This window comes from Telopea speciosissima, chromosome 1, assembly GCF_018873765.1.
Source record: "Telopea speciosissima isolate NSW1024214 ecotype Mountain lineage chromosome 1, Tspe_v1, whole genome shotgun sequence".
Classification (NCBI taxonomy): Eukaryota; Viridiplantae; Streptophyta; class Magnoliopsida; order Proteales; family Proteaceae; genus Telopea; species Telopea speciosissima.
The window spans coordinates 32269876-32289294 of NC_057916.1; the positions used below are offsets into that span (position 1 = coordinate 32269876).

The 19419-nt window shown below is 37.6% G+C and overlaps 1 protein-coding gene and 1 long non-coding RNA gene across 2 annotated transcripts; one reads left to right on the forward strand and one right to left on the reverse strand.

Moving 5' to 3' along the window:
- The first annotated feature begins 2881 nt into the window (after positions 1 to 2881).
- Positions 2882 to 5349, forward strand: LOC122672091 (probable WRKY transcription factor 21). Its single transcript, XM_043869595.1, has 3 exons — positions 2882 to 3896; positions 3982 to 4107; positions 4874 to 5349. Exons 1-3 carry the CDS (start codon positions 3079 to 3081, stop codon positions 5016 to 5018), a joined length of 1089 nt encoding a protein of 362 aa, XP_043725530.1. The 5' UTR covers positions 2882 to 3078; the 3' UTR covers positions 5019 to 5349.
- A 384-nt stretch (positions 5350 to 5733) lies between these two features.
- On the reverse strand, positions 5734 to 15085 carry LOC122672099. Its single transcript, XR_006334431.1, has 3 exons — positions 14793 to 15085; positions 8330 to 8334; positions 5734 to 5745 (listed from the first exon to the last, which is right to left on the reverse strand). It is a non-coding gene; the product is annotated as an uncharacterized LOC122672099 (long non-coding RNA).
- Between the last annotated feature and the right edge of the window lie 4334 nt (positions 15086 to 19419).

The window sequence follows — 19419 nt, forward strand, 5'->3', positions numbered from 1 at the left end:
CAACATTCATTAATAAGAGGCAAACATTAATGACCCTTGATGGATGTAATTTTCTTTTATCATACAGTGAAGGAAAACTTTCCCCATATACAAGAAACGTGGAATAGTAATTCAGTAGAATGACACCTAAGGGATTTTTTTTTAAAATAAAACATGGTTCATTAATACCTAAGTAGCAAAGATATACATATATTTTCTAAAATGCCTCCAACTAGCCAGAGGTTTGGTACCAAACCTATGATTGAATTTTGTCTTTTAACACTTTTATTCTGAACTGTGCAAGTTATGAAAGCCATTTGTTCGAAGTAACTTCATGGGTCATTAACAAGCTACCGTGTCATCTAACAAGTAACAACCCCCAAGGGGCCTATTCAATTTTTTTACAGTTTTTTCATATAATAATAACCCATAAAAATGAAGAAGGGAAATATGTCTAAAATAATAATATATAATTTTCAAAAATAAAATATCTTTTTCTTTTAATCAAAATAAGAAGATGGATATATTACTAAATGAGTTGTTTCTTTATAGAAATATTTTAAGGTGAGAGAGATCCTTACAATGCGAAAATGTAGTTTCTCACTAATGAGGGAGTGAGAATTGAGAAATCGAATAGTTTATAGTAAATGGTTTTACTCGAGGAGAGAGAATGCAATATTTACAGGATGACCGTAAAATAACATACGTAAGAATCTACATACTAACATCGTGCCAATCTTTTTTGCCATTATTTTATTACTATCAAATGGCTTCTCTATCAATATTAATTGTACGAGGGGCAAGTACAATCTATTTAAATCTGTTTCTTTCTTTTCTTTTCAACTTCATTAGTATCAATAGAAATGTTATAGGCAACCACCATAAAAATAATGTAAGCCATTAACATGGAAATTCGATCTAGTATCACTATCATGTATAAATAGAGCCCAAACACCTCCTCACCCACTCCCTGTCCATCTTCTTCCATAAGTAGAATTTATACTTCAACATAAATTTTGAAAATGAATCACATGTTGGATAATTCATTTCTTTTCTTAGATTATGTTTAACTAAAATATTTATTGGAAAAGAGGAAAAATAAGATCTTATTTTTTGTTTTTTTGGAAAAAGATGGGGACCTCGCCCTCCTCTCATGAAATTCTTTGTATACAAATCGTACAACACCTCCTCTTGTGCTTCCATTGGCTCGCTATAGAGATTTCATCATACATTGGCAACGATCCTTACCCTTTTTGTTTTTATGATGTACTTTATGCCCTCTCACAATAGTTTTTATTATTTTCTTTCTCCTCTCTTAAGCATGTATGCAAAACAATATATGTTCCTCATGTTGCCATTAGTATGATGTCAGAGATTCTCCCACATTGGCTTCGTGAGAAATCCTCTCCCATATTAGTTTAAGAAAAAATATCTTTGAACCATTAGGTACCCAATGCCTTTCATAGAGATTTTATATTTATTTATTAAATTTTAGTTTACTCAAAAAAACTGTTAAAAATCATTATGAAAGAGTGTAACTTGTTATTTTTTTTAGAACTTGGACTTAAATAAAAGGAAAAAAAGAATGCAACATGATAGCATGGCTTTTGCACATAGAAATAGGACCACACACGAAAGCATCATCTTAGTTTTCATGAAATAAAATAATCGAGATCATCTACTTCCGTCGTACTGGGCAAGGGTAAGGTGGTATTTTCTATCTTGCTTGTGTATGGGACATACGACAGTACCGGACAAACGAAAAATAGAAGATCTAGATCTGAAATAAAAACATTTCATTTGTGTTGATGTTTTTGCTTGTGCTCTTATTGATCCTCGCACTCGAGCAAACGCTACATGACAATGCGCCTCTTCGAGGGAAAAAAATATTTTCTTGACAAAATGAAAATTACCTCATTTTCTTACCAAAAAAAAAGAAAATTACTTCATTTTCGAATTTTCCATTAAAAAAAAATACAGAATTTAATTAATAATACATGGCAACACTGGAATGACAGAGAGAGGTGTCCAGTCCAGACTCCAGAGTCCTTGTCAGGTCAACGACGTTGTAAGTGGAGAGAGAGAGGCCTATCTACGTAACTTACGTACAGCCCAGTCCACCATCACAACGGCGTTTCTCAAGGGAGCCCAAAATAAAAAATTGGGGCCCACTAAAAGCTACCTAGTCAAAATCCTCGGAACACGTGTCCCTTTCTCTATTCCTTTACCCAGTTTGCCACGTTGCAAACTCCATTTTATGTATTTCGTAACGGCTCTCTGTCTTCTTCAAAAAACCTTCCCTCTTCACTCCTCTCTTCTCTTCGGAATTCGGATGCTCCTCCCTTTGCAAAAAACCCCTCCACGTTCCTTTTCCCCTTCTGTGGGCCCCATAAGTCCCTTCTGGCGGAGATTTTCATTTTGACCCCTTTTCTCTCTTTTATTTTTTGGGGAGGGGGGATTATTAGCATTTCTCATCATTCTTTAGTGACCTTTTCTTTAATTAATTTTCTTTTTGCTCTGCTCCGTCGTCTAAAATTCTTCGCCGGTTATCAACTAGCAAGTCTTCTCTTTCACACCTCTCTCTTTCTCTCTCAATCTCATCAATCCTATTCTCGTTCGTTCTCTCGCTCCTCCCAGCTGAAGCCACAGAAGAATCTAGGGTTTCGCTTTCTCACCCTATATCTCAGCCCCAACGTCGTCTTCTTCTTTTGGTGTGTCTTTTTGTTCTTTGATTTCCTTTGCCTTCTCTTTACCCTTAACGACCTAGCTATTTATCTATCTTAAACGCTTCAACTACTTAATTATGGTTTTCTCTTTTTTAAGTTTTCTTAGTCGATTTTCGGATTATTACCTGTTTTATATGATCCATGTCTCTCTCTCTCAGACGTGAAAATCTCCTGAGGAATTTAAAAGGTTTAGGATTTTTATTTTGTTGAAACCTTTTTTTTTTTTTGTTTTTTCCTTTCTTCTGTTATGGGTTTTCGGGGATCTGCTTCATGGAGGTAGTATTTGTATTTCGGAGTTCCATGATGTTTTCTCATTTGGGTTTCTAGGGTTTTGGAAGAAGTAGGGTTTGATCCTTGGATCGGGGAGACAGACATGGAGGAGGTTGAAGAAGCTAACAAAGCTGCCGTGGAGAACTGCCATAGGTTCCTCGGTCTCCTGCCTCAATCCAAGGATCAGGTTCAGTACAGGAGTTTAATGGTGGAAGCTGGGGAGGTTGTGTTCAAGTTCAAGAGAGTTGTGTCTCTCCTGGGCAATGGTTTGGGTCATGCCAGAGTCAGAAAACTCCAGAAATTTCAATCCTCTGTTCCCCAAAGCGTCTTCCTCGACAACCCAATTTCTAAAGTTGACTCTTCACCCAATCCTGTCCAGCATATCCAAGCTACTAATTTTCTCGAGAACCCACTCCTGGTTGCGGAAACAACTAAGAATTCTAGTATGCAATTTACCCAAAAAATGTTTCTTGAGAACCGGTCGCTGGAAATGGCCTCCGCTGGTAAGAATCCACTCCAACTTGCACAGCAAACGCCAACCACCCAATTTCAATTTCTCCAACATCAGCAACAGCATCCGCAACAACAAAGGTTCCAGCTTCAGCAGCAGCTACAACAGCAACAGCAACAGATGAAATTCCAAGCTGATATGATGTACCGCAGGAGCAACAGTAGCGTAAACCTCAAGTTTGATAGCTCTAGTTGCACACCCACCATGTCATCTACCCGATCTTTCATCTCATCTCTCAGCATGGATGGCAGTGTGGCTAGCTTGGATGGAAAGCCCTTTCATTTAATCGGTGCACCACAGTCATCCGACCGGAACTCTCAACATTCTACCAAGAAGAGGTGCTCTGGTAGGGGAGAAGACGGGAGTGTCAAATGTGGAAGCAGTGGCAGATGTCATTGCTCCAAGAGGAGGTTGGTTCCATGCACTAATTAAATTTCTATTGGGTCTTACTCGATTGTTTTCCGTTGCCAACAATTGGTTGCTTTTTTGTTACAGGAAACTTAGGGTGAAGAGATCCATCAAGGTGCCTGCCATCAGTAACAAACTTGCAGATATTCCTCCTGATGAGTATTCTTGGAGGAAGTATGGACAGAAGCCAATCAAGGGTTCTCCACACCCTAGGTATATATACATTTTGCTCTCCTGTTGTGAATGCCACATGATTTATGCATATAAGCGTTAGTTCTTGCCCGGTGAACCATTCTGACTCTCTCTCCTAAGTTTGATGTTCAAATGTGAAAGGTTTCTTTTATAACTTGTTTTGCATAGCAGATGGATATTTTGATTCTCAACTTGAATGGAAAATTCTTCTTCTGTCTGAACATGTTACTTGGTTGTGACGTCAGTTTTCCATTATTGATCTTGCCAAAACTTTCTAGTGTACCATCCTCGTACAGAATTTGAAGAAGTAACAATTGCTAAGTTTGTCTGTCTTGATTCATTGAAAGTTTATGTTACACTAGCTAATTGTGAATGGTTGTTAAATTGGCTTGAAACAACTGCATTTCACATACTGTGCTGTTTGTTCAGTTGATTAAATCAGGCACTTTAAAACTATCTGATTGACCCTGAAATCTAGTCAGTGAACCCAAGGGTTGAATGAAATATGCGAGATTCTGTTGAAATAACGTTGGCAAAATCCCTGCTTTATTCAAATTGAACAAATTGCCAGAATATAGATTGCAGATTTCTTAAGACCGCACAATTACCAGCTTGTCAATCTGAAACACATTATGCTTGGCTTACCAAGAATTCCTTCACGATTCACGTTTGTAATTCTTTCTCCAGTGGTGAACATTATCTGTGGTGCATCTCACATGTTGTTGACAACTTGTTATTTTTACACTGAAACTAGGGAAGAGAACTAAAGCAACCTGGTTTTATGCAGGGGATATTATAAATGTAGCAGCATGAGAGGTTGTCCTGCAAGGAAGCATGTTGAGAGGTGCCTAGAGGATCCCTCGATGCTTATTGTTACTTACGAAGGTGAGCATAATCACTCCAGATTGCTGTCCCAATCTGCTCACACATAGACTCCATGGAAAGCTTTCTTGAGATCACTTTGAAGCCCCAAGGTTCATTTTCATCTACACCGATCAGTTGATTCTGTACATAATGTGTATGGATCAAGCTTGAGATTACAGATGATGGGGCGTTTTACTGGCATGGGGAGGAAGCCTTCTAGCTCTTTTGACCTTCTTGAGGCAGGTAGATATATTAAATCACAGAGCCAGACAAAACATCTAGAATGCAAAAGGGGTTGGAAATTGTAGGATTATAACTCTTCTTCTGTGACAACCTAAGATCTATTTTTCACAGTAGGGGTTTTCTGAATGAATGCAATCCCTTTAGCGTGCTATTTAAGATTTTTTGTGCTTCTTGATGTTCTTTTATGTTGGATTTGGAATGAGTTTCCCATTAATGTCTCTATCATATTTACTAGTCACCGATTGAAAATTTTAGGCTTAGCTTAGATATGGACCTTTACCAACTAAGAATGCATTTCCGCAGCACATCGCTTACAGGTTTTATGATGTCTCCAGCTGCTATAAAAGAAATCGCTAAATAAATAATGGGAGAAAGAACACTGTCCGGCTGCGTAGTGTATGTTAACACTTTGTGTGTCTATCTCTCTCCTCCCACAGTAGGGTGTAGATGTGCCATTTCATATTAGGGAGGAGAGAGAGATAGACACAGGGAGGCACTAGCATATACTACGCAGCCTGGCAGTGTTCTTTCTCCCATAAATAATTGAATTGGCTCCAGCAGATTGCTTTACACTTGCTTTCATACTTGTCATAAATACTTCTGTTTTGCTTTATTAGGTCCAATTAGTTTTGTTTTTCTTTAACAGTTGAGGGGGTTTTTTTTTTTTTTTTTTTTTTTGGGGGGGGGGTGGGGGAGAGGGTGAGATCTAGGAAGAAAAAAGATTTCCATGCTTTACCTAATTCCAGGTTGACCTGGGTGTCGCACTTGTTTTTCATATGTGAAGAAACAATAAAATAGATCCCAGCACAGACAGAGGAAGGGCAATTCTAGTTGACACCATTTTGGTTGGCCCCAAATTGCCAAGTGGCAAACATGAGTGTGTCTATGTAATGGGTAGGGCACAGCAGACCTATCTCTCCCCCATCAAATTTCAGCCCGAAGAAAGCGATGGAAGTGCCTAAAAAATTCGCAAACATGCCATTTCATTTTTGTAATTTTATGAAATTTTACATTGCCCTTTCCAGATAGACCCTGTAGTAGCAGGAGCTTCATGCACTGGGACACCCTTTTTGTGACACTTTTTACGTATTGACTTTTCAACCATTTCCATTTACTGTTTCGAACTGGAATTTGGTCTATTTGGTCTATGAGATGGTATGAGGTCCTCTTAGCATGTGGAGCCATAATGTGTGTCATTTGGCAAGAAATTGTGATAATGGTGCCAAGCTAAATAATGCCAATGATGGTGTTGATAAGATTTTCTTTTTCTTTATGTACGTTAATAATGTAATGTTGTCTTGGATAGTCATGGGATGATAATGTTGATATTTTGAACGATGGAATGATAGTGTGTCTTATCTTAAACAGATCAATGCAGTGCAAGTTCTCTTTTGTGTGTAAATTTGTGAATGTGTGAGCTTAAGGTTATAATAACCCTGAAGTTTGGAATTAGATGTGAAACTCCAATAATGATGAATGATGATGAGTGTATCTTCTACATTTACATTGATTGTAAGTCTCAAATTTTGGAGCATTGGTGTCTAATACATGACTATAATTTAAACCCTAACTTCACTAGCTACATTGGTGTTAAATTTTGTAATTATCTTTGTTAATTGTACTCGTATGAATCTCGCTGTTGGATGGATGATCAGGTATTTAATCTAGAGAACAAGCTTTTGCTGGGTTATCCTAGTGGTCCTGAAAAACTGATCCTTCTGTTTAAGGCAGTTTTGACTGCTCAACAGCATAGAAATGGTGGATCTTTCTCTGTTGGGGAAGAAATCCTCAGCCGACATGTCTGGTTGTTGTTAGCATTGCACAGATGTTTGGTTCTAGTGGTAACCTGTTTGGGACTTTGGGGGCATGAATGCATGTAATTGGGGTCAATCTGTTTTTGACAAAGTTTTCTTCAGCCACCATCCTAGCAGGGTTCACAAAACCCCTATAGGGTTTTACTAGTGTGTTCCCAAAATACCCCCCTGGCCCTGGAAATACTCATTCGTGTCCATCCTTCAGTCCGCAGCTGAAGGAAAACTTAGCACATCTAATTTAGTCCAATTTCAGAGCAGTTTTGAAGAAAGCTTTCCAAGTTTGAGTCTCGGTCCCCAAGTACTTATTATTGGAAGTGTGTCTATCAAATTTAATAATTAAATTAGATTGAAGGGTTTTATGCTCGGCGGTGCATGATACACGGCCTTGCACACAACCATCCTCATCCGATAGTTGTGTGCATGGTCATGCACCATGCACAACCGTGCACAAAACCTCTCCCCATTAAATTATTTGATTATATTAATTTTGGTCAAGAGATCGCTATCTGTTCATGTAGCGCCTCCACCAGCACTAGAGCCCTTAAAAGTCTGTGCATGAGCATTTGATTGAATGAGATTTTTTAATTCATCGCGTGTTGAGTTGTAATTTCGCACGGTCCTATGTTTAAGTGTAGGAACCACGTGGCCGGTTAGCGTTCTTTTTCCCATTATATTTATTATGCATTATTTGATTATATTATTATGTTTGGTATTAGTGTGCTATGGTTGTCGTTGGGTTTTCACCTAAACATGGTCACTATTATGGACAGAATTGAACTTCCGTTCATACGGTTGTCACATTGTGCGTTCTCGTAAATGATGATTTTAAAATATAATTGTAATTGGATCACTTGAAAATCTTGAATGAAATACTGTCGGATGTGTAACTAACAAGATTCTCATATGTAACTTATGATTGGTCTCATGATCTGAGGGGTCCTCTATCGTAATATGTTAACTTATGATTGGTCTCATGATCTGAGGGGCCCTTTATCGTAATACATTATGGGTTTTGGTGTACCAAGTACCAACGGTTAATGCGTCTCGGACTTTATATCTTTGTGGTGTCGAATTGTGTACAAAAGAGATGCTCAATACAAAATTCATTTCCTACATGATCGGAAAAATTCTAGATCCAATGGTATGGTTTTATAAATAATTTATACAAGTTTTTAAATTTATTAACTATTATTAATAATTATTGTTTAAATGCCTTTAAAATAACTTTTATGGTCCAATCAACAGTATATAAATTTGAGGGTGTGTCATAGTGTAACCTTCTACCATTGTGATCAAATGGTCACAGGTTCGTATCTGAAAACAGCCTCTTTGCAAAAATAGAGTGGTAAAGATATGTACATTATGACTTTCCCCAAACCCCACACAGCGGGGGAGCCTCGTGCACTGGATGCACCATTTTTAATCAACAGTATATAGATTCTATGTCGGAATTGCAACAGTCTTATCTCGATATTGTATTGTCTTGAGAGAAATAAAAGTTATTTTTACTTTTGATGTACATATTAATAAATATATTTAATTGGAAATATATTATACTAAAGATAGATATCCCGCGGAGCTCTACGCTCTTAGGCAACCGACCGACCCTCCATTCTCTATAACTTTAGCTTTCGTCAATCCCTCAGAAGTCAGAATACAATATTGGTTTGGACGTGCCCTTTCCTTTCTCATGCCGATCAGGGTCCCTACATGGCCTGACGCAAATGTAGCCCTGCTTCTTGCAAAAGAAAACCTTTTCGACTATTGCTCTTGCTTTGACGGGTCTTACATCTTCCCTATTTTTCTAAGATTGTGAGAGAGATCTCTCCTTCCTGAATTCATCGGCAAGGATTGCAATAGTATTTGTTATAGAAGTTTCCCTACATGGTTGCGTAGAGGAAGAGCTAAGTTTTTAAAGCAGTACTACACATATAGTATTCAAAATAACTGTTCTCACTTTCCACTCGTTGGAAAATTTTGATAGTATTCTAGACCAATACAAGGATTAATTATAGGAAATTAATCGCATTATAATTCAATTTTTCGCTCTGGTTTTTTAACATGTTCCAACACTTATTTTTTAAGTCCGTGTCTTCTGCTGGGATTGAGCTCGTCTCCAGGGAGCATCCAGTCGTTGGGCTGTACCTCACACATCCCTAGGTATGCGGTGAGATGTGTGCAGCACAACCCCACCTTTGGATGCCCCTTGGGCGTGCCCTGGGGGCTGAGCTCTCTGGAGAGGAGCCGGATCCCTTCTGTTGAGTGGCATTTATTCTCAGTGGTTTGAGAACTGTTTAATTTTGGATATCCTTTGAATTCTACCGTTAAAAACATGAAAAAGATTTTGGAAGAAGATGGTGGGAGACCAAAATAGACTATATATTCGGTGAGTATGATATATTCTTACATTTTGGTTTTGGAGGTATATGCTTGGGCTCCCCCAATTCAAGTTAGAGAATGAAATATGAGAAACGGTGGAATTTTATGGGCTTAGCATTCCCTTTGAATTATAGCTGGATTTGGTTGGTGTAGGGGGGAAAGCTTGGAATTGACTGTTTCATGCTTTTTGGTTTGGACAATTGTTTTCCTCTATGGTTTATGAAGCCTTACTTAACAAGCAACACATGCATCTAAATTTTTGTTTTAGGTCTTTTGGTAAGAGGAAACTTGATATTGGGTAATCAAGAAATTTCCCAAGAGAAAATCTCAAAATGGAGTAAAGTATGATATGAACAAAAAAAAAATACAAAATGACCTTTAGTGGGTCATCAATATTATTGATAAAGAAAGTTTTTTGGTACCAGGGTGAAATTTTTTCTTATGAAGCTTACCATTATTATTCTATGTCTCTCCTATATGTTGGAGATCCAAAATGTCTTTAATTTAATGTTTTTGGAGTTCCATCCAAATGTGATGATGTCCATTGCTTGATGAGATTCTTCTTCTTCACAATGGATGAAGGGAAACTCGGGCCTCATTCATTCAATATGAGACATTGTCTTTTGGATTAAGTTTTAGGTGAAAAGAGAATCTCTTCACTAAACGTGATGTGACACTATGGTTGGAATTTGGGTTCGTCATTAACTCCCACCCCCCTTATTGTTCATGGCCTAAATAATTCTTCTCCAATCCAATCAGAGAGTCAGACAAGGTGGATGAAGAGATTCTCTCTTCAACATGGGTGGAGAGAAATGGGGCCCTTTGTCTTTTAACTTGAAATAAAATTAATTAAGAGAAAGTGACACACCGTGACTGCACATTTGATTATGCACCTCAATACACATGTTGGAAGGATATCTTGTAAATGGAAGGAGCCTCAACCCTTCAACAATGGATGTTGTGTTGGGTTTTTTATGGCTTGTATTCTGTAATGACCCACATAGTTGTTTTATTGGGTTTATGTATATTTGCATCCATTACACATACATGGGTAAAATTATAATTGTTTGGAGATTATGATTTCCATATATTGTCTATTTGAGGAAAACCCTAGAAACAAAGAACGGAGATCACATTGTGAGGTGGAAATTGGTGTGTAGAATTTTTTTTTCACCTAATAAAAAAAATCACTGATTCTTTCAGATGGATGTAGATATTCATATCTAACCATGTTAAATTGTCATATTGTATATGATTGTTTGCTTGATTTCTTCTTCATATCAGTGCATTTGTCAGAACATGCTACCTGCCTCACAGTACATTGCTAATGTGTTCCACAACAAAAGGATTAAAGTCATCTTTCAAATTCGTGGCTGGATGGATAATCTTCACAAGTAAAAGCTATCTATTTTTTATGGGTTGATGTTCTCTGTGCCGCAGCACAGGCCGTGCCCAGACACATGGGTTGGTTGACCATTCAGGGGGCGGGGTGATCATTTCGCCCACCCCCATGTGTCTAGGCACAGCCTGCGCCCCAGCACGTTCTGAATCCCCTCAACAAAAGGAAGTTTCTACTTTCTAAGGCCAGACAAGTACTCCATTATACAACCTTTGCCTGCTCTTCTGTGCTATTTCTTCTCTCTCAAGAGAACTACTTTTTTTTCCCCTAGTAAACAGAGGAGAGACCACATTAATTGACTAGGTCTCTTTTAACATATTCCCTCTTTGATAATAATAATATGGGCCCTGGAGACCCCATGTATGTGCAAGAGAAACTCTGGCTTTTAGTGAGAGTGCGACATCATCCGTGATTTTGGGTCAAACTCTTCCATCCAAAACCATCTCTTCTTTCTTCTGTTCCTTATCTCCTTAATTTTGGGTTTAGGCACTCAATGGGTCCAAAAAGAGCAATTTGATAAAGATAGAAAAATAGAGTGATTTGACTCCACAAATGCGAAATTGTAAGAAAAAGAGTTTGTGAATTTTTTTTTCCAATTGAGATCTTTTGCGTGTTGGTGTTTGTTGGGTGGTCCACTTAGCAGAGTCCATCCATGGCTAGTAGTCCCCAGTTTAGATCATTGATGGGTTCACAGTCCCCATTCACAGAGATTCACTGCCCTCTCTGTTTTGTCTTGTTGGGTGTTCTTATCCTTTTTATGAAGTGGAAGTGATTCTCTTCAGATGACACAGTTACTGCTTTTGTGACTCTTAAATTAATCTCCATATATATATAAATTCAAGGCTAAGCCCACAGTAGCGACAAGCCCTCAAATCAGAATCTCTGTACGGGATAAGAGATTCCTCATTCTCGTGATGGTCCTGATGGGTATGGTCAGACTCCATTTTTAACTCCAATAACAAGATTTGGCCTTTTTGCCAACAGAGTCTCAAAGGGCAGCAGATACAGATGGAGGTAGGTCATGCATGATCTGGATCATTGTTTTGTTCTGTGTTATTTCATCTTCCATGGGTAACAATGGTTGGCTCAACAGTTGGGTCTGTGATCATTATGGTATCAATAATTCTCCTCTGCTCCTTTGCAGGGCCAGAGCCTCTCTATGGTTATCCCCTATTTGTGTTCAAATTATCAGAACCCTCTTAGCAACATAGGATGGCCGTTTTGGTGATGAGGTGGTGATGTAGTGGAGGAGGTTCTTGTGTTTAAAGAGTTGTATGCGTGATTAATTTGATCCGAATAGGGACAAAACCTCAAAAGCCAGGATCTCCATAGGACATTCAAGAACACAGGGTCAAATAAATAATAGAAAACAGGGATAAAACCACTAACCTTGTTTTGCATCCATAGTGATGATGATCGCAGCGGAAAATAAAGAACAAAATCTAGGTGCTTCCCCTCTATTCCCAAAGTAACTGGCTTGATGAGAATACCGTATGCATAGGGATGATGAACACTGAATATCTTTCTCTCTTTCTAGAATGCACTCCTCAATAGAGATTGAGAACTAATAGTTGTGATGGGTAGAGGGGAGACCTAGCTCTTTTTATATAGTAATTCCTAAATGGTCTTTCTCATCATAGTTCTAGTAAGAATCTATCTGTCCCACACTAAGTCAGTCCACATTAGATTTCTACTACAACTTAATAACCTCCTTAATTAGACCAAAACTCTAATTAGTCTGGTTTAAGATATTTAATATTAATCCATATAATATTAAAATATTAACCCCTAAAGGATTAAAATTCTAACATTGTAATCTCATGTAAAGCCAGTGTTTAAACCCCAAATTGACTTCCGGAATAAATAGAATCGTTAGGAATCGGCTTAAAAACACTCATCCTAGTTTTTACCCAGAATCGACTAATTGGCTTAAAAACACTTGTTCTAAATGGTGGAAAATACTAAGGGTAGAATCCAATACACGATGGGTCATATGATTCAAATATTGGAAAATGATCTTTACTATTTTTACGATTTCGACTGGTCACATCAGTATTTCACATGGTAAAAACAAATTCATTTGATACAAGGTTTGAGTGATATAAAGGAGCCTAACCCATAACCCATCCATTGTGGGTTGGGTTATGGGAAGTGATGACTATCCCCTTGGATGATCATCTGGTGAGCTTCAAATGAGGGTGGGTTACTCTAGAGGACCTTCTTTTCCTCTTGTAGAAAATTACCAGATTACCCAAAAATAAGTTTCGGTTTATCGAATTTCCAACCCAATATTTTGTTTAACCAAATTACTTATACTCAAGATATGTATTACGGAAATGCCCTAAACAGTGCCCTCTCCATGGAAGCCCTCACCTACGTTCTTGGGAAATCTGATAATTTTCCATTCCTATTTTCGCTTGTTCATCTTGAAAATCGATTGCTCATGGACTGCTTTGAGAACTGAAGCGGGGGAATCTAAATGAACAGAAAGGCTAACCCAGGTCCAACTGAGAATATAAGCTACAATTCTACCCCGATCAAATTACCAATAAATCGGTCCAGCCTGGTTGATCTGTCACCGGTTCGGTTTGTCATTAAACAGGTTTACAAAATATGAAGTTTTCATGGATATGAAGCATAATGTATTGGATTCCCATCAGGTGGTTATAGAATGAGAATCTGCTGCACGTACAAACACAACCCAATTTTCTGTTTCTGTGGGCTTCAATACAGCAATTTGGGTTGTTTTTGGTATGTATTATCGAAATGGATTCTGAATCAACAACGCAGTTTGAAGCCATCCGTTCTAGACACATAATGAATACACATCAAACACAACCTTAACTTTCTAGAAACCAGAATCTCTCTCTCTCTCTCTTAACCACAAATGACGTGTTTAGGACCATAATTGCAAAAACCAGACCACAATGTTTACGGGAAAGAGGCCCGGTTGCATTCGAACAAAAAGCAGGTGGTTCAAGGCCAGACCCATTTTTGAAACACTATGTTTCAACAATGCCACTAAAAGTATGGTTTAAAGAATCGGATTGGAATAGAAGGAATCAGCTCATTTGAATCAGAATCGACTGACTGGTCCAACCCCAATACTCCAATTTTCCTTTCTCTACTCAGTACAGACTACAGAAGCCAAAAATCAATGAAACTAATTTTTCTTGGAGAAAGATAAACAAGACTTATAAATAGAAAAACTCACTCAACAATCTGTGACAATCTATGCTTCTTCTTTCTGATTCCATTTTCTAGAGTTTCAGCGGATTCGCAACCGATTTGTATCTGATTCGAATCGGAATTGGTGGAGGCTGATCAATATCAGGTTCTGGGTTTTAAAACCTTGAGGCTATTCTGGGTTTTAAAACCTTGAGGCTAACCATGAAACAAATCCAACATATTCAAGCTTGGTGATCCATATGGTCAAGAGGATCTCCAGCTCATGAGACCAACGTGGTTACTATCCCATATCCGTGTTTAACTTTATGCATCACCAAATTTAACAAAGCTGGCACCTTCAAGATGAATCTTATTTTAAGATCCAAAATCACAGAGGAGGTGGGAAGTACGTAGATTAGATCTCAGATATCAACAAGGTGAGACAGAAGAGAAGGCAAAAAAAAAAAAAAAAAAAAAGGAATAAACAGCCAGTTTCCAGTTAATCACTGCCACATGAGAAGATTAGACCTCACTCCAAAACCATGGGGAATCATGATCTTACCATTAAATAGGATGCCATAGATCATAACTCAATTCTTTTCTGTGCTTAAACCAAATCTGCCTGAAAAAAAAAACAGTTCTTCCAGCCTATTCTATGTTTAATGGCATCCATTTCACAACATGAGGAGGGTTAATTCATTTCACTATCATGATAATCAAAAGCTCTCTTCTTCCACCTGGTTGCAGAGAATTGTGGCTATTCAATGCTAGAAAATAGAGGACTAGTAATGCTAAGATATGAACATTGCAGTTAGAACTACTATATAATATGGTACTACTGCATTTCAATTGGAAATGCTCTAATAAGATCATTACAGAGATCAGAAACACTTGCTGATAGCTTGAAAGTGAACAAAATTGTGGCTGAGATAAGACACAGAGAGATCAAGGATTAAGACTACTAGTTTCACCCATCAGGATTACTATTGTCCATTCACTGTTCTTGAGTAAGAAGCATATCAAACAGGGCAGCTAACTCAACAGAAGCCATTCATGATAAAGAACGCACAACCCAGAAGGAATTAAGTTTGATTGAGCAATCTTGCTGCTAAGTTGAAATCCATTTTCACCCACTTGATTCTAAGCAGAAAATTAGTTCGTCCGAGTCTAATTAGTTAAAACTCTACATATCCTGAACAAGAAGATCAACAAATTCTCTCTTTCAATCAGAAACATTCTAAACTACATTGCAATGAAATTTTGATTCAGCTTTGTCGATCCACAACTTGCAGCAGTTGCAAGGATGTCAAAGAGGGGGGAAAATCAAGAATCAGAATAAATCAAATATGTAAGAATAAATTGAAGTGATAAATTGCTACATACCTATAAATGCATCAGGATTTCCCTTCTGCAATAATTGTTCATGTGATCACCCTAACATTACAGGAAAAGTTCATGGATCCATCTCAGATTGTAAGGATCATGAACTGCTACCAAAATCCAATAGACATTTTCTATTTCTTTAGATTTTTTTTGGAGTAACATCAAAATGGCAGGGGAAAAGGGAGAAGAAGAAATATCTAATTATGATATTCATTCAATTCAAGCAAATGAAAGGTATTCGTTCAGACCTCGATCTCTGCAAATCTACATGGAGAAGAGGAGATCAACTTAACATCAGAATCAGAGATAGAAAACCTACATCAGAATACCCATCCATTAAACGGTTCCATCATCTTCCGTACCTATTGATCTCCGACAAGTCGACGGCAAATCTGACGATTCTGTCGTTTCCAAGGTTGAAGAACTGAATCCAGGTACTTCGACGGCAGAGCCATCACTCTTTTTCGCCTTTTTGGCTTCGTAATCACCCCAATTGCCTCCTCTTGATTCATCTCCTCTTCCACTTCGATTTCTTCTTGTTCCCCAATTTCACTTATATCTATTTTGTTGATTTTGAAAGCGCTCTTCCTTCTGATGACGACTCTTCTGCGAGTAACTGGAACACCCATTGGTAATGCCGATCTCTCGACGAAGTGAACAGCCTCCGCAAGAATATCGAGACCTTCGCATCGGGTCCGGCAATCGATTAAATATGAGGAAGAAGAAGAAGAAGGACAATTCGATGAAGACGAAGCAACAGAATTAGTTGATGAAGCGAAAGAGTTCGTAGGAATCGCTGCATAAGATGAAGAAGAAGCAGTAGAATAAGAATTAGTCATTGAAGAACGCCGGATCCTCATCAGAATTACTGTAGAATCTGGTGAAACCAATCGAAGCTAAGCAGCAAAACGAGTTCTTTGATCTGGGTTTTGGGGCAGAAAGAATGGAGTAGTGCGAGTAATTGAGCAAGAAAAGGAAGAAGGGACGAAGAGTAGCAATGAAGAAAGCAGAGGAAGGAATACCGTGAGAGTATATATAATTATAAGCACTCAAAATGTTCTACGGTATGTAATTCGGGTCGGATCCCTCTACTGCCGAGCTGCCCGTATTGTGCAGACTTACTGTGCAATGACCGCCTTACCCCTGCCTATATTGTAATTTGCAACCGAAACCGATAAGGGTGTAATTTACAACCGAAACCGAATACCAAAACCAATCATTTAAAACTTACCAAATCAAACAAGAATCATTACGATTTTGATATCAAGATAATGAATGTTATTCGGTATGGTACAATTTTGGTATCTAAGGCACAACTCTTCGGTACGAATCATACCATACTGAATTACTTATTCTCGAACAAACTGAGAATACACATGTATAGTAATTATGAATTATGTATCTCAGTATATATATTATATGTGTATCTCCTACATTATCTATGAAATATGGTTTATGAAACCACATAAAAACCATACCAAACTGAATAAGAAACTGTTTATGAAACTGAATAAAAACCGTACCAAAATCTAATTGACTTGATACGGTTTTGGTATTGAAAAAGCATTCGAGTTCTCAGTATGGTACGGTTTTGATTTTACATTTACATCTCATACATCAAACTGAAATTGTACCAATTTTTTTTATTTTTTTTTTCGGTATACTGAAATTGTACCAATTGACACCCTTGTACTTCAGTAATGTGAATGAACATGACGGTTCGTAATCCATATAGTCTTTTCCTATATTTCCCACAATTAGACATGTAATAGGATAGTTGAAAATTCGTATTTGGCATTCCAAAAATTGGTTTTTGGTGATTATCCGAGTCTATCCTAAAACTAATCAGATGCAGATATGTATAATTCTATTCAGACTAGATATTCTTTCGATCTGTTTAAGTCCAGTTATAAAAATATGTTTAAATATAATTTTATAAATAATATTTTATAATATTAAACTACATTTATCAATGGATTTCTAAGATAGGGTTATAGTCCTACCATAGTTAGTAAGTTTGCATATTAATTGTTGTATCTGATCGTATGAATCAATAATCTGACTCTTACCGTATTCTATCAGGTAGAATAATTTTATACACGACTCTAAAGAAACACAGTATTAATTTTATATTAATCACGTATTAATACATATTTATGAATTTTAATTAAATAAAATAATCTTACCAAAAAAATTTTAATAAAATAAAAAACTAAAACCTAAAACCTAAAAGCCCAAAAGCCGTTGAGGAAACCCCCAAACCTAAAACCCGAAGACTCTAGTTCATGTTTCATTTTTTAAAACCGTTTGAAAAACCTATTGAATAAATTATACAAACCTAATAAAACTATACCGAAACCATTTTAGTAAATGATTCAGGTTTCATTTTTTAAAACCATTTAGTTGAACGGTTTGGTTTCAATTTCCATCCCTAAGCATGCTAAACCAAACCTAATCGAATCATATAACACCCTTAAGATTTACCGTCAAGGTTTTAAGAATTAAGAATTGGATCAGTGAATCGGCCAAAATCAGTCATAACAGATCCTGATTCCAATTGGTCCAATAAGATTCACACCCAAAAACTAGGGGTGCAAGTTTAGCCCTGTTGGCCCGAACCCGCCCTGAGCCCGAACAGGGCCTGGGCTGAGATACTTACCCTTGAGGGAGGATTAGGGCTGGAAATTTTTTACCCTAAGTCAGGGTCGGGTCGGACCAAGGTTGAGGCCTCGGGCTGAGCCCGGCCTGGCCCATCCCGACGCTGTTTTAAGTTATATTATAAAATATGAGAAAAATATCTCTACTTTGTGATTCCTATGCCCTCTCACAGGACACCATGAGATGACGCCTCTTCCCCTTGGTAGATACCTAGACATACTCACCTATTGGCCTAGACGCTTGTGTAGAGACCATGCAGCCAAGTAGAGATTTCTTGCCCATAAAATAGGGCACCGTGCTCACTTATCGGCTCATTATTCTCACCGTACTTTTAAGTATTTATGAAAGCATGAGAGATTAGAATTTTGTTGCAAAAAATTCAGTTTGCTTCTTGTTTTTTACTAGGATAAATCCATATTTTTGCTCCCGTACTTTTACAGATCAACCGTATTAAAATATATATTAAACACATACTGTATCATCGCTATACGCGTTTTATTGTGCTGGATTTTTTTTTGAAAACATACTATTGCCGTATGGACCTATTAATTGTTGTACGTATCTGTTCCCATATAATTGTGGTACCCGAACTTACTAATTATGAGTCCTATCAATAGTAACTTGGTAATGAATAGTCTAGTCCCCTTGTGAAGTGAAGAAACCGAAACTTCATAGTACAGTCGTTGACACACCTTTGAATGATCAGTCTCCTGGTAATACTTCCAGTAGTAAGTGATCCAGTTGTTTGGCGGAAGCTCGTTGTTGCGCTTAGGTTATGCTTTCCTACTACCAAAGAAGACTACGAAAGAATGACACTTCAACATCAATCCTAGTAGGGTAATGGATTCAGCCCTTCACCTTCTCGTCTTCTCGAATTTTTATCTTCTTCAATTCTCCACTATTGAGCACAGACAATGAATCTGCCAAATCTTGCTTTAACCTTAGAAATCCAATAAGGATCCACTGATCTGGATAAGCCACAATCTGGATCAGTCTCGACCAATCTGATCCCGATTCTTAACACACTGGACTGATATTGCATTTAATTGGGCAAAGGTTTAGTTGAGTTAAAACTATCGACCTCTTTTTAAGTAACTTTCTATGCTTAACATCCAAGCTGTCAGATTTGTTATTGGGAGCTTTATGGATATTTTAAGAAATCAGATCCACCTTGAGACTTTGAACTACAACTACTAGAGGGCGAGGTATAAGGGGAGTAAGAAGAGGTGTTGTAAACAGGAGACTCAAACTTGTGACCTTCTGAAACGCTTGTCTCTACTTCTTAAGTTACCAATCAATTATGCTAGGCAGTTGTCTTGAAAAAACTAGTCTACACAGGCTCAACTCGATCTTAAGGCCCATTAGGCCTATCTTTAGTTATAGTGCTGATATATAAAGATCTTAAAGCCCATTATTGACCATTTC

Coding starts and splice junctions, on each gene's coding strand:
- LOC122672091 (XM_043869595.1), top strand. CDS start 3,079: ATGGAGGAGGTTGAAGAAGCTAACAAAGCTGCCGTGGAGAACTGCCAT. Junction 3,897..3,981: donor TGTCATTGCTCCAAGAGGAG/GTTGGTTCCATG, acceptor TTTTTGTTACAG/GAAACTTAGGGTGAAGAGAT. Junction 4,108..4,873: donor AAGGGTTCTCCACACCCTAG/GTATATATACAT, acceptor GGTTTTATGCAG/GGGATATTATAAATGTAGCA.